The 14,855-nt window shown below is 41.3% G+C and overlaps 1 protein-coding gene across 6 annotated transcripts in view; it reads left to right on the forward strand.

Annotated features, from left to right (window-relative positions):
- The window catches only part of ATP8A1 (ATPase phospholipid transporting 8A1), a 236,037-nt gene that overhangs the window by 199,169 nt on the left and 22,013 nt on the right, over positions 1-14,855 (forward strand). For all 6 annotated transcript variants that reach the window (XM_060012624.1, XM_060012626.1, XM_060012628.1 and 3 more), the window contains one exon: positions 376-483. In XM_060012624.1, coding sequence (XP_059868607.1) covers positions 376-483 — 108 coding nt within the window. The remainder of the gene's footprint in view (positions 1-375; positions 484-14,855) is intronic.

A 14,855-nucleotide genomic window follows, 5' to 3' on the forward strand; every position in this document is an offset into this window, starting at 1 on the left:
CAGTCATCAACACAGAGATTAATATTCATACAAGTGTCTTAGCATCTTTCAGTAAGAGCATTTGGAGCAAAAACTAAGGGGGCTTAAAGATGGTAGCGGATAAAAAAGGTAAGGGTGAAAGGTGAGACCCGCCAAAGGGGTAGAGAAGGAACGGTTCTACATGCCAGTACCACCAGCGTTATAACCGATGTGGAAGAGATGAGTGTTTAATGAAAGATCCAATTAAAACATGCAGTTATTTAGTTAATAATTGCCATGGGTAATATCTTATGGATGTAGTAAAAAAATTAATAAGGAAATTTGTGAAAGCGTCATCAGTGTGGGAGTCCTCCATCTACCTGATAGTCCTTTAACTCAGATTCTCTTCCTTCACAGTTCAGCCACATAGCGATCTGGGGCAGCATCGCACTCTGGGTGGTGTTTTTTGGAATCTACTCATCTCTGTGGCCTGCTGTCCCCATGGCCCCTGATATGTCAGGAGAGGTAATGTATCCTAATCACTCATGATCTAACAAACCCTAGAAATTGGTATTCATTAATGAGCCATAATTACTTGGCTTGGGTTTATATTAAAGTAGTATTCGTCCATTTTAAAAGCTATTTTTAAACTCCACAGCTGTGAGTATAAAAATTGAGAGAATATTTTAAACTTGGACGTTTTACTTATATGTGACTTACCCTTTCGTAAGCATAGCTGAGTTAATACAATGTGGTTGTCGGGAGCTTGAATCATGTTAAGAATATCCATATAGGGCTTCCCTGGTGGCACAGTGGTTGGGAGTCCACTGCCGATGTAGGGGATATGGGTTCGTGCCCCGGTCCGGGAAGATCCCACATGCCGCGGAGCGGCTGGGCCTGTGAGCCATGGCCGCTGAGCCTGCGCGTCCGGAGCCTGTGCTCCGCAACGGGAGAGGCCACAGCAGTGAGAGGCCCGCATACCGCAAAAAAAGAATATCCATATAGAGGATGCCATTTTAAAATTAGACCATCAATCCATGCATACTTTTTGAACAAGAGATTTGGAGAAATGGTGAGCTTATGTCTTGGGACAGTCTGTCTTTTTTTTTTTGTTATCTCTTATTCTAAAGAAAAGGCTACTGTCACTAGATTAAATGCACTTTTAGAGTTGTCTTAATGACATCAGTTCGGTTTTCATTTTGAAAGAGTTAGGATAGCTGACATTTCAGCCTTATCATGGTCCACTCTCAATTCCATCTGTCACTTTCTTGTTACACTGGTAGGAACTGAGTTATTAGGTGTTCGTGGGGGAGTGTCACAAGATCGCCTTTCGTTCAGAAGAGATTCCAGCAGTAGGAGGGTGTATGATTTCAATTGCAGGAAATTTGACATAAAATGTATAAAAGAAAATGTGGAAAACATTTCAGGATTTCCTGTGACCTCACAGTAACTTGCAAATCAAGGTAATGTGAGCTCCGTTACAGTACATTGTTTTCCTGCAGTCACAGGAAACCTTTCCAGGGGTTTCCATTATTTGTTTCCCTAAGTACTGCCTGAGTACCTTTCACTCTTGACAGTCTGGTTTATAGATCATGTTCATGAAATTTTATCTGACAGCATCCTGCTTTTTATAAATTAGCAGAATGCAGGCACATTAAAAAAACAATTTTGTGGTTAAATTTATTAGAGAGAGGTATTACATACTATTACAGCAAAACCAGACACATCAAGGAGCATGTACTTCCTTCCACCCAAAGGGAAGGCTTCTTCTGAAACGTGTACTGTGAACTTGAGAAAATTTACAGCATGTATTTTGAGGAGAACAGAGAGAAAGCTGTGAATGCATCACCTCCTTCCCTTGGTTTGAGTCCTTTTCTCCTGAAGACATAAAATCAAAGACTGTGTATGTCTGCTGATGCCACTTGGAAATTCCAATTCTATTCTTTGTTTTTATTTGATGTGCACTGTCCGATTCGACCTGCTTTTCCCCCAAGGTCAATTCTAACTTAATATCTTTTTCAATAGACCTCATTTTACCTCATGTCCGAATATTTTATTTTCAAAATGAGTGACACAAAAGATTTTGAAATCGAGATAGTTTGAGCAGCTGTAGCCAATCGCTTTGAAGACAAGAACAGAGTTTTTGACCACCTACTTCTAGGACAAGTGTGAAGTTTGACTGGCTTTTAGCCAACCAAATATAATTCTACCCTTGCCTGTAGAATTCCTGGTATTACCCAAACACAAAACTTAATATCATCTCTTGAGATTTGCGGTGATGCTGTGTTTAATTCAAAGTGAAATGGATGTCAGTACCCCATCACATTTCTGTTCACTTCATATACAGTGCAAAGTGCTAACAGGGCTGCTTTTTCTTGTTGTTTTATTGCTACTGATACTTTGAATATAATGTTTAAATAGCTGGTGCTCCATCGGAAGTAGGGAGAATGGATTAATTCAGCTGTAGGCTTGGCTGGTTGTCCAAAATGTAAATCTGTTTAATGGATTTAAAGAAAAGAATAATAATTTAAATTTATTTAGTACTTACTGTTTGCAGAGCATCTTGGTATGCATGTGTGTGTAAATGAGCCTCACAACAACTGCAAAAAAGGAAGACAACAAGAACGCCACTCACATTCCCAAGGAGTGATAGCCTACGTTTACTGTTTCCTAGGCACCAGGGTTTTAGGACCCAAAAATGTTGTGTCAGTACTCAATTTTTGAACATTTTTATTGTGCATAGTCACTAGGTCTATTACAATCCAGTTAATTTCAGAAAGGAGTAACTACCCTTAGATTTACAGTTTTTAATCTTAAAATTCTATGTTTCAGTCAAGAATATAGCCAAATACATATATGTGAAACATTCATTTATGTGCCAAGAGTTATATCTGTTTGTGTGTGTGTATATATATATGTACGTATATAATTGGCCAACCATCCTGAATAAAACTTACCTATTCAATTGTTAACTTTCATAGCAATATACTATTATAATATATTTTACATATATATTATTATATATTACATGTAGTAATATAGTGTTGTAAATAACACCAGGATAAGTACAAATATTAGCATTTCCGGACCTGACATGCTTTATGTAATCCGTGTAATGAAACACAGCACAAGGTATCCCCCAGAACATAACGCTATCGCAAAGCATTCCTGGTGTGGGGAAGGCAACTTTCTGTCACCACCACCAGGGCCCTGAGTGTCTAATCCAAGGACCGTACCCCTAGGACTCCAGTTTTTCCCTGTATTGGTTTGGCATCAGTTCCTTCCAAAACTAAATAATTAAATATGTCCGTATGTTTGGGTTGTCTAAAGGCGTAATAAGGGCGCCCAGCTTAGTACAGCATTAATAGAGATGGGTAGGCAAGACCGAAAATAGCAGCCCCATTCCCCCCATCCTGGTTCAGGTGATATTTTGGAGGATGAGGTACTGTGTGGTTTTAAAAAGCATTCACACAATAGAGAAGTTCTTCAAAAAGACAACCAAGATCTGGGAAAAAGTAACACCAAAAATACCTAAGGTATATTGAACACTTTAAGTACTTGATGTGCACTCATTCAATCGATTTAACAATTATTTGTTGAGATTCTTCTGTGGGTCAGGCGCTGTGGATTCATTAGTGAATAAATAAACAAAAATCCATGACCTCCTCAACTTTCTACTGAAAGGAGACAGGCAAATGAAATAATTAAGTGAAATATATAGACCGATGTAGGTGCTGTAGAGAACACAGCCGGCAAGAGAAACCGAGAACCATGATTTCCATTGCTTCCCATAGCGCCTTGTGGCTTTTATTCACGGTCAAATAAAGAGCCATTGGAGGGGCTTGAGAGAGGCGTGTCATGATCTGACTTATGTTCTCAGAGCAGGACTATGACTGCTGTGTTATGAACTACTTAGGAGATCATTGCAGTAACCCAGGCCAGAGGTAATGGTGGCTTGGGCCAGGAGGGTGGCAGTGGTGAAAGTGGTCAGAGTCTGAATCTAGTTTGAAGTAGCGTTAATAGGATTTGCTGACAGATTGGACGTGAGGAGTGAGAGGAAAAGAAGTCAAGGTGGATGCCGTCGTTTTGGCCGTGACCTTCAGGACGTGCTTGTCCTCAGCTCACTGGATCCTCCCAGCAAACTTGTTACCATACCTGTTTTACAGGTGAGAAAACAGAGGCGTAGAGAAGTTAAGTACCTCATCTGATACCCCACTGGTACTAAGTGACAGAGGTACGCTTTGACTTAGCTGTGTGGTCCCAGGGTCAGCTACCTTATACACTGCCCGGTGCTGCTTCTCTGATCATAGTTATTCAAAGGATTCTGCGGTGTATAATCTGGAAATTAGAAGTCTGAAGGGACTGCCCCTCGTGGCAGGTATTTCAAGGATTTGTGTGGACGAGGGAATCTCTGTTTTCTTTTTCCTGACAGCACTGGTTCCCCCACGCCTCTTCCCCCTCACATGTGTGGACATGTCGGTCGTCCCGGTCTTCCTCCCTCCATCCTCTACACCCTAGCCGCTGTGCCAGAATGATCACCCTCCTCCTCACGTGTCCACTGCCCCTTCGTGTCTTTACTGGTTGCTCTGACATAATGGCCTCAGGCTCCTAGTGCCCCATAAATGTTAAGTAAAGGATCGTGAAGTAAGTTTGTTTTCCTTGCTTGTTGTTATTGGGGTTTTTTTTAACATCTTTATTGGAGTATAATTGCTTTACAATGGTGTGTTAGTTTCTGCTGTATAGCAAAGTGAATCAGCTATACCTATACATATATCCCCATACCTCTTCCCGCTTGCGTCTCCCTCCCTCCCACCCTCCCTATCCCACCCCTCTAGGTGGTCACAAAGCACCGAGCTGATCTCCCTGTGCTCTGCAGCTGCTTCCCACTAGCTATGGATTTTACATGTGGTAGTGTATATATGTCCATGCCACTCTCTCACTTCATCCCAGCTTCCCCTTCCCCGTGTCCTCAAGTCCATTCTCTACGTCTGCGTCTTGTTTTGCACAAACACGTGAGAAATGATAGAGTAGAGGTGACATAGAGACAGAGTTCAGCTCAGATAAGAACATCTTGCTAACATCCAGAGATTTCCCCAACGTGGCGCTTTCCAGCAGCAGAACAGAATGCTGGTCTCATGTAACCAGCCCCAGTATCGGACAGTAGTGCTACTCAGCGGAGCCTTGCTCACCTGCACCTGCGAAGTTGCTTCCAACTCCTAGGATTCAGATTTTCTGTGGACTTCTCTTCACTGTGTTCTCTCCAGAGGAGTATCTAAAATGTTGAAGGGCACAGACTATTCTGCTCTAGTTAATGTCAACTGGAACTCAGAGTGCAAATTATACACAAGTTAGGCAACTTACAGGTACGGATCTCATGCTTCTATATTCAGCTTGGACGCATATTCATACGTAGATCAGGATTTTACAATCATTTCCAATTTATGTCCTTGATTTGTCTTTGTAGCCCCCATCTGAAGACAGAGCCATTTCTCTCAATATGTTGAAAGAATATCCTTGCTCACCACGAGGGGGAGGGAAGGGAACCAATATTTATTGTGCACCAGGCATTCTTTGTTTCTTTTAAATCCATATCACAAACCTTTGTGATAAGCAGAGCAATAGCAGGTGACCCAGAGAATTCATCCCAGGTTTTCTCCTCAAATCCCATTGGTTACTCTCAGATCTTGAGTAACTACCTTCTCTTCAGGGCCCATTCCTATTCCTTTCTCTCAGATGGGAATGCTTTCTTTTCTCCTTGCAGCCATTTTCCTTGCATTCCATTGATTTCCCTGATTTATCTGCTGTTTCCCAGGATACCCAGGGCCATGATCAATTTCCCTCAGTTAGCCAGATATAAAAGCATTCCTGTCTCTTTTTAAAAGTGCCAAGATTTTTAATTCTCTCTTCTCAACACCCACCTAACTCCCTCAACACACGTATAGAAATTCTGCCTCACTTTGTATCCTGGCCTCTCATGTCCTCTTAATAGCAAAATCAGCATATGTAATACCCAGCTCATTTTTTTTTTTTAAATGTGTATATAGGGCTTCCCTGGTGGCGCAGTGGTTGAGAGTCTGCCTGCCGATGCAGGGGACACGGGTTCGTCCCCCAGTCCGGGAAGATCCCACATGCCGCGGAGCATCTAGGCCCGTGAGCCACGGCCGCTGAGCCTGCGCGTCCGGAAAAAAAAAAAATGTATATATATATATCTGGAAACCCGGAAGGCACAAGCCAAGTGGCTGGCCGTAAGATCCCGGCTTAAACGGGAGAACCTGCTTCAGTACAATGACCCCAGCTGTCATGGGGTCATTGAAGATTCTGCCTTGACTCATTGGACCTATGCAGGATGAGAAAATATCTATCCCAAATTTCAGACCCACTCCTGAGAGCTCCTCACTTTTAAGAGCTCTGTTTGGAATTGGGCCCCTCCTCTTCTGGTATTATGTTTTCAAAACCGACAGAGATAGGAAAGAAAAACTTATCCGGGAAGGAAAATTGGATCGAACAATTAACATCTCATTTTAAATCTGGCGATGATGACTATATATATACATATATATATATATATATGAAATTGAAAACCACATCATCAGAGAATGTACAGTTGCCACTCAGATGGTAGCAGGGCCCCATTTACTGAGAGTCAGTCACTGTCATAAGTACTTTTCATGTCTTCAGTCGTTTAACATTGAGCATTTAACACAACACTGTGAGGTAGTTCCTATTACGCATTTCACTGACACAGAGTGGTTAAATAATTTTCCCAAGGTCAGCTTGTAAGTATCTGAGCTGCTGTTGGAACCCAGCCAGTCTTTTCCCTTAACCACCATACACCCTGTTCTCTGTCGCTTTTACATTTCTTCTCTCACCTTTTCATTCCTCTGCATTTTTCTCCCAGCCTTATCAACTTCGAAGGTATAAATTCCTTTTAGTGTCAGTGCCCCAATCTAAGTACTTACTTCCATCTGGTTGGTAAACTAAGCCATCCGTTATCTGCATGTAATATTTCCATCTTCAGCTCTGCCCAGCTGCCTGTATCACTGATCAGGCATCGTTTCTTTCCCCCTTCCTTCAGCACATTCTGCATGCCTGAAGTTACCAGAAATCCATCCCCCAGATACCTGAGCGTTTAGGGCAGACTGCAGTCTCTCCAGACGCAGCTAGGGAGGGCTGTTCTCAGTTGGTGGGCAGGGTGTTGCCACTTGGGAAACATTCCTTCCTACAGTGTTGTTTCCACTACAGTAATTCTACATCTCTGCCCCTAATAATGATTCAAATGATAGTGATTAACAAGTATCCCAGTACCACAAATGACTGAAATATTTAACAATTAAAAAAGAATTATGACATCAGGGTAGGGGGAGAGTGGATTCTACAAAGGTGGAAAATGCGACAATAAGAAATTATTTAGGAAAGGAAAATAAAAAGAAAATAGCGTGGCAAGCTTGACTGCAACTTTAAATTTGTCTCTGTCTTCCTTTCCTCTCACAAATATGGTTGTGATTTAAGAGGAGGCCTTTTTTTTTTTTTTCTTCAGACCTGACTTGTATTTTTTCACACCAGTACCACAATTTATGGGGCAAGGTAGGCCCTGGGGAGAAGTGCTATGTTATATAAACATATGCAGGCCTGCTTTTTCAACTTGTCTAGATGATGTTACTGGGTATTTTTCGAATTTCCAGAAGAAAATATTTTAGGCACTATGATTAGTAGACCAGATTACAAAGTAAAAAGTACGCTACATCAAGGATCATTTCATATCACGATTTATACCAGAAGCTTAGTATCGGCAGAGCTTTTCAATGTATCGCGGCATTGCAGACACACGCTGTAAAGTCTTCCCAAGCGCATCTGGTTCTGCTCTCCCTGGCCTGAGGGATCTATAAAACTACTGAAGGAAATTGAAGTTAGGGAACGAGCATGTGTTTTACAGAATTTCAGATCTCTTGATTGAGGTTAGTAAAGTCTCTCTGAAAAACAATAAAAATCTTTGTTGAACCCTTTTAGTGTCACCCCTGTAGGAAAGGTATTAATAAACCACGTTAGTGATACGATTTTCCTAAGTTGTGCTGTTGCCCATTTTACCAGCATAATGAATTACTTTGCATATGAGGAATTTCCTGGTTTAAAATAGTCCTTATTCATCTCTCAGCTTTTAATTACCTAGATAGCATGTAATAATTTATTGGTCACAAGACCAGGCCTTGCGGATAGGGTGGAGCAGTGTTACGATATGAAGGAGTTTCATGCAAGATTACTGGGTTTAGCCAAGTAGCCTGGAGGGAACAAGAACCCTAAACTCTGTCAGATGCTCTTCAATGAGCCAACAGTTGGGATTCCATCCAGTAAAACATGCCATTGGTCAGGGCCCTGACAGTGAATGAGACAGGCACACCATCACGGGTCTTAAAGAAGCTGGCTGCATGGCCACTTCCAAGCCCATTTTGTAAAGAGAAGCCTTGTAGAAACACTGAGAAGCAAAGAGAGACATGGATGTGACAAATGCAATGGCCAGTCAGGACATTGGCACACATTTTAAAGTTAAAGCTCTCTTTAGAGTCACTGTGAGAGCTGGCATTGCTTTTTGTAGACACAGCACCCTTTCCTACCATACAGAGCAAATATATATTGAGTCTCTAGTGTATGTGTGTTACGGGCTCTTTGTTAGGCAGTGGAGGATGCAGAGGGTGAACAGAATTGGTCACTTCCCTTAAGGGTCTCATTTTTTTATTGATGAGCTGTTGACGTCATAAATGTGAGGGATGATGTGGTGCACCCCAAGTGCCATGGCAGTGAACAAGGCGTGGAAAGCTGAGCAAAGCTGCTCTTAGTACGGCAGAACTTTGGCTGTTCTCTAGAGTCAGTGCATTCTCGCGTTCGTTCATTCCGTAATTATTTATCGAGTGCTTAATCGGCTCTAGGCACCATGTCAAGGTAATGGGTTAATTAGACAAGATACCCATTAGCGTTCAGGTTGAGAGAAGCAAGGAGAGGGAGAAACAGTCACTGAGTCTGTTAACAAATGACTAAATGTTGAACGACTAAAGATAATTTCACAAAGTGATAGGAAGAAAACAGGATGATATAGTAAGGGACAGGAATGTAATGGCTGCTCCAGGAAGGTGTTTTTCGAGAACAGATGATTAAGCGGAAATTCCAATGATGTGGAGATGCCTCCATGTGAAGAAGAGTATTTTAGGGCTGAAGGAACAGCCCGTGCCCAAGCTCGGAGGCAGGAATGAGCCTGGTAGATTCAAAGACTAAAATGTCAGTGTAGCTGGAGCAGAGAGAGTGGGAAAGAGTGCTATGAGATGGAGCCAGTGAGATGGGCAGAAAGCATATCACCCCTATAAGCGCAGCACTCTGGCTCATAAGACCAGTACAGCTTGTTTTTGAGTTGTGTGCCAGGGAGCAATCAAAAATGCTCATAAAAGAAACCATGAATGTCACTGTGCCATCTACTTCAATAAAGCTCACAACTGGACACAATTCTTGCATTCCATGAGATGGTAAGGAAAAGAGATCATCAATGAGGTCAAAAGCTGCTTGGTTCCAAGTTATCACTAAGGCTCCCTAGCATGTATCATGCAAAGCAAGTTATTTTATGGCATATTTTTTTACGTTAAAAAAAGAAGTAACTGTGGATTAAACAAGATAGAAACATTTCTCTCTCATGTGAAAAAATGTCCAGTGGTGTCAGGTAGTTCCAGACTGGTGTGGCAGCTGCACAGTCATCCAGGACCAGATTTCTTCTGTCTTGCTGCACTGTCAACTTTCGTGTCCTTCTTCGTAGTCCAGAATGGCTGCTTAAGCTCTAGCCATTTTATCAACATTCCAGCCAACAAGAAAGGAAAGAAGGATTAACCCTTTCTCTCTGAAGTTCTTTCCTAGACATTGCCCACCACATTTCCTCTTAGCTCTCATTAGCCAAAAGCTAGTCACATGGCCATACCTAGCTGCAGTAAGAGAGCCAGAGGAACATAGTCTGAACGAGAGGAGAAGGTGTTCAGCCAGGATTCAAGTGGTTGCATCTAAGAAGGGGAGAGGAGATATACTGGGAGGCAACTAGAAGTCTCTGCCATGAAAGTCAATAAATTTTCAACATAAGCCATATGTTAGTTTGTTTTTTTTAACATCTTTATTGGAGTATAATTCCTTTACAATGTTGTGTTAGTTTCTGCCGTACAACGAAGTGAATCAGCTCTATGTGGCACATATATACAATGGAATATTACTCAGCCATATATTAGCTTTCATATGCCCATAGGTAAATGGTTTTTGAAGTTTCGAGTTTTTAAAATATAATTTCCTAAAACAGATGGTAATTAGATGACGGAATGGAGGTGTTAGTTAATATTACGGTGGTAATCATTTTGCAATGTATAAATATATCAAATCAACACACTGCACACCTTAAACTTACGTAATGTTATACGTCAATTATATCTCAATAAAGCAGGAAAATAAATTTTTTAAAGAAAAAACTTCCTACAATCTGAAATATAGGCCATTATGTTTCACAGATTGAATTACTAGTAATCAGAGAATTGATGCTTTATGAGATGGTTTTTAAGAAGATAAAATACAGAGCCATCACAAAATTATAAAACCTTTTAAGAATGATATAACAAGTAAACATACTGAGCATTGAGATAAGGTGCCCTATCTTATACAACTTCTCCAGTAACATCAGAACATTTTAAAATTATAATTCTCATAATAAAAAAGAATATTTTGTTACTAATTTTGTCCTCATTTTTCTGGTACTTTTAAGTTTTTTAAACAGCACAATAAAGAAGATTAAAATAAAACAAAGCAAAACAAATTCTGTTCTTAATTACTTTTACTATTCTGGGAACTATATCCCTAGAAAATAAAGTTTCAGAGCCATACATTTTCTAGTGCTCTTGATTCCTTTTTAGAAGGGCTATTTTTGCATGTTCAATTCTCAGTATATATTGATACACAGTCAAATTTTACTTTAAAAAAAAAAGTTAGCTTCTGATTGATCTAGGTCCCAACTAGCTCTTCCTCCTTTTCCTCTGAACATCTCTTTTAATCATTTATTTCCGGAGGGTGGAGATGCAAATGTTGTTTTTTGCATCATTCAACTAGATTGAATATTGGTTCTTAGTCCCGCAGGGTGATCACGCCTTCTTCATTTCCTCACCACCACCCAGGAATGTCCAAGGGGAAAAAGAGCACATAAACGCTGTGAACTGGCATCTGATTTGCATATTTTCTAAGATTTTCTTTGTTTGGAACAATTTGCATATTTTCTAAGACTTTTGTTTGTTTGTTTGGGATAATCCAAACCAAGGGTTTTCTTTGTCTCTGAGTAATCAAGAGCTTCTGGTATAATTGCAAACATATTGGGGTTTATCCAAAACACCCTTCTCCTTAGTTATTTTCTGGGTGTTCTGCTCTATCTACTTTTATGGAGAAAGTAATAATTCATCCCATATAAGAGTCCAATTTAGCTCAATTCAACTGAGATTTATGGAGTGCCTTGTGTCAGGACCTATACTGGGTGTCAGTGGATCAAAAGTTGAAAAAAGAGAGTCCTGAGGAGCTTGAGTCATGAGCAAACCAACAGATCAACAGATCATTAGAATGTAAGACGCTAGTTATTTTGATCAGGATTCGCAGGGGCTAGCAGAGGAGAGGGCAGTCAACCCCCCAGGCTACAGTTCGGAGAGTTTAGAAAGGTTTCTTGGTACTGCTGTTCCCCACACTGTGCAGGAAGCCAAGAGAAAGAAGGGCCTTCCAGCTAGAGAGCAGCCCAAGCAAAGAGGGAAGTTGGGGTTCCTGAGGGAGCTGGAACTGAGAAGTGTAGCCAAGACCAGATCACAGAAAGTTACCCGAATGTATTTACATCATTACAGTAAGCTGTGGCAGATTGCAATTCCTTATGAAATACATAGTATTCCAGAAGGTACCTGAGGCCATAGAACACAGATTCAGGTCAGAGGACGTGCTATATAAATGCTAGTAATAAGCTAGTGAGTGATGAAGAACATTTTTTATATTTTGGCCTGAATATGTATCACATAATATAATTGAAAATTTGCAAGAATTCTGTTGAGCTAAAATAAGACATCAAAGACCTTTCTCAGCGATAAGCTCCAGACCATAGAACTTGGCATGGGTATTCCTCTGTCTTTGGGTTTTATCCGAGGGATGTTTTGAGCCTCACCACCCAAGATGTGTAGCCACTGAAGACTTTCAGTGGAAGTTCACCTCTTCAAGCCAAAGTTCGCATGAGCTTGAAATTTCTCTCTGGTTAAAGTGCAGAGTTCACCACTTAGTGTTGACCCAGTTATGCTTATGTACCTCTCAGTTCAACTCCATGCCCAGGTACTATAACGAATTCAGACAGAAAGGGTTAAATTTCTGAGAAAGGCTCCCACAACTTGGAAATCTCTGTCACGCCATGGTGTTTCCCAGGCTTTGGTCACAAAGACGCTTTAAGAAACCTTTGCAAGTTTACATTCAAATAACACAATAATATCTGAAAGCAGAGTTGATTTTGATCATCTGATGTCGTTTCCATACATCAGTGGCAGTGTTGCCAGGAGAAGGCACAATTTCGATGCAGTTAAAAGCATTCTGTGGGGATTCCCTGGTGGTGCAGTGGTTGAGAGTCCGCCTGCTGATGCAGGGGACACGGGTTCATGCCCCGGTCCGGGAAGATGCCACATGCCGCGCAGCGGCTGGGCCTGTGAGCCATGGCCGATGAGCCTGCGCGTCCGGAGCCTGTGCTCCGCAACGGAAGAGGCCACAGAAGTGAGAGGCCCGCTTACCGCAAAAAAAAAAAAAAAAAAAAAAAAAGCATTCTGTGTATATAACATTGATATTTTGCCATTAAAATATAGATGTTAACCTTGTGGGTTTCAGCTTTCAGGGTACTAAAGAGTATCACTGTATCTCAGGCTCAGTGAGTCAGCCTCCCCAGTCCCCTGAGAAAGGGAGCTGGAGGAGGAGATACCATGTGGGTAACTGCGGTGGGATGAGATGGGACTGAAAGTGAAATACAGCAAGAGAATCTACCTTTTCCAAAGAAACATTCAGCTGATAACAGCAGAGACGAAGCATTGAGGAGCAGTAAGGAGGGAAGAGCCACAACTTGGTGGGAAAGGTCCAGAAAGTTTGTATGAAAAGAAACAATACCTGCATAACCTGAAGTTGAGCACTGATTTTTTTTTTTCTTTTGATGAAAATGATTTCATGAAGAAGATGGTTCCAGAGGAGACCAGAAGGGTTAACTGAAACATAGGAGGAAGCAAGAGAAGTTAAATGATCTCATAACTTGGTAGATGGCTCTGAAACAAAAGAAAAGTGGGAGTTGTGGGTTCTGAGGGTCACAAAACCACATCACAGTACAGATCATCTCTGAAGAGTTGCTCTACCAGGATGTTTCAAAGAAGCCAGAGCCAGAAAGAACAATTAAACTCAGATTCAATTAAACTCTTGGACACCACACCCAACCAAATCCTAAGAAGCACATAACAGGATATACAAGCTATATGTAATATAAGCTTTTGGAGTTTTCTTCAAAACTTGCTAACTCCCTTGGAAAAGCCCTAAATCTCAAAGATAAATAGCCCTCCTACCCCAAAAATTTGAAAGGTCTCATTCACAACAGCAAGGAGAGACTTTAGCCAGATGTGTGTATGGTTAATGGGAAAAAAAACTGGAAAATTTGACAAAAATGAGAGAATATTTTTTAAACGAGTTGAATAAATAAACATACCATGTCTCTGAATAAGAGGATCACTATTAAATCATCACTTCTTTCCATTAGAGAACTGTTTGGGGGAAAAGAAAAAAAATACATCTTCTCCTTGTGATTGTGATCTAACCTAGGAAAATAATTCTAAGTGCAGAAAAAGGTTAGAGTGTGACTGAAAAGGGCAGCTTTATTATAACTTGTTTAGTTGTACCGTTTAGACAGATACCATTGAGTGTATGTCCCCTCAGATGCCTCCTGACTCTGCAATGTCCATGGTGACAAATGTGTCCACACAGTATTTCCCTAAATTCTTATTCTTCACTTTCTGATCAGCTGGTGAACCGGGAGTAGGAAACAGGTCATAGACAATGCACCCTCCCTCACCTGGCTAGCTGAAGCCTTGGCCTCTTCCTCTGAATACCTCCCAAATCAGTAAAAATTGATGTTTTTGCTTTTTTTTTTTTTTTTTTTTTTTTTGCGGTACGCAGACCTCTCACTGCTGTGGCCTCTCCCGCTGCGGAGCACAGGCTCCGGACACGCAGGCTCAGCGGCCATGGCTCACGGGTCTAGCCGCTCTGCGGCATGTGGGATCCTCCGGGACCGGGGCACAAATCCGTGTCCCCTGCATCGTCAGGCGGACTCCCAACCACTGCACCACCAGGGAAGCCCCAATGTTTTTGCTTTTTAAATAAAATTCATAATAAAAAGTTTTCAATTATATGGTTAGCTTACAGTCATTAAATAAACTTCTGAAAAAAGAAGGAAAAAAACAACAGCTTCACAACCCAGAGGTAATCCCTGTAAACATATGAGTCCAGTCTTTTTCTATCCTTAATTTGTGTACTTATCTTTGATTAGATAATTTATTCTTTTGACAAATATATATCAAAGGACTAGTCTAGGTTCTGGAGATACAGCAGTGAACAAAAGAGAAAAGGCCTGCCCTCGGGAGCGTATATTCTTGAGAATAAAGAGAGAAACAAAAGTACATTCTAGAGCGTGCGGATGGTAAGTGCTGTGGAGCACTGTAGTGCAGGAAAAAAGCTAGAAATTACTGCCGTGGCGGTGTGGTGCTGCTTTAGGTGCAGTGGCCGTGGGAGATCACTGCAAAGATGACCTTCGAGCAGAGACCGGAAGTGGGGTGAGGAAGCCCTGAGGCCGCCTG

Source organism: Delphinus delphis, chromosome 5 (assembly GCF_949987515.2).
Source record: "Delphinus delphis chromosome 5, mDelDel1.2, whole genome shotgun sequence".
Lineage (NCBI taxonomy): Eukaryota > Metazoa > Chordata > Mammalia > Artiodactyla > Delphinidae > Delphinus > Delphinus delphis.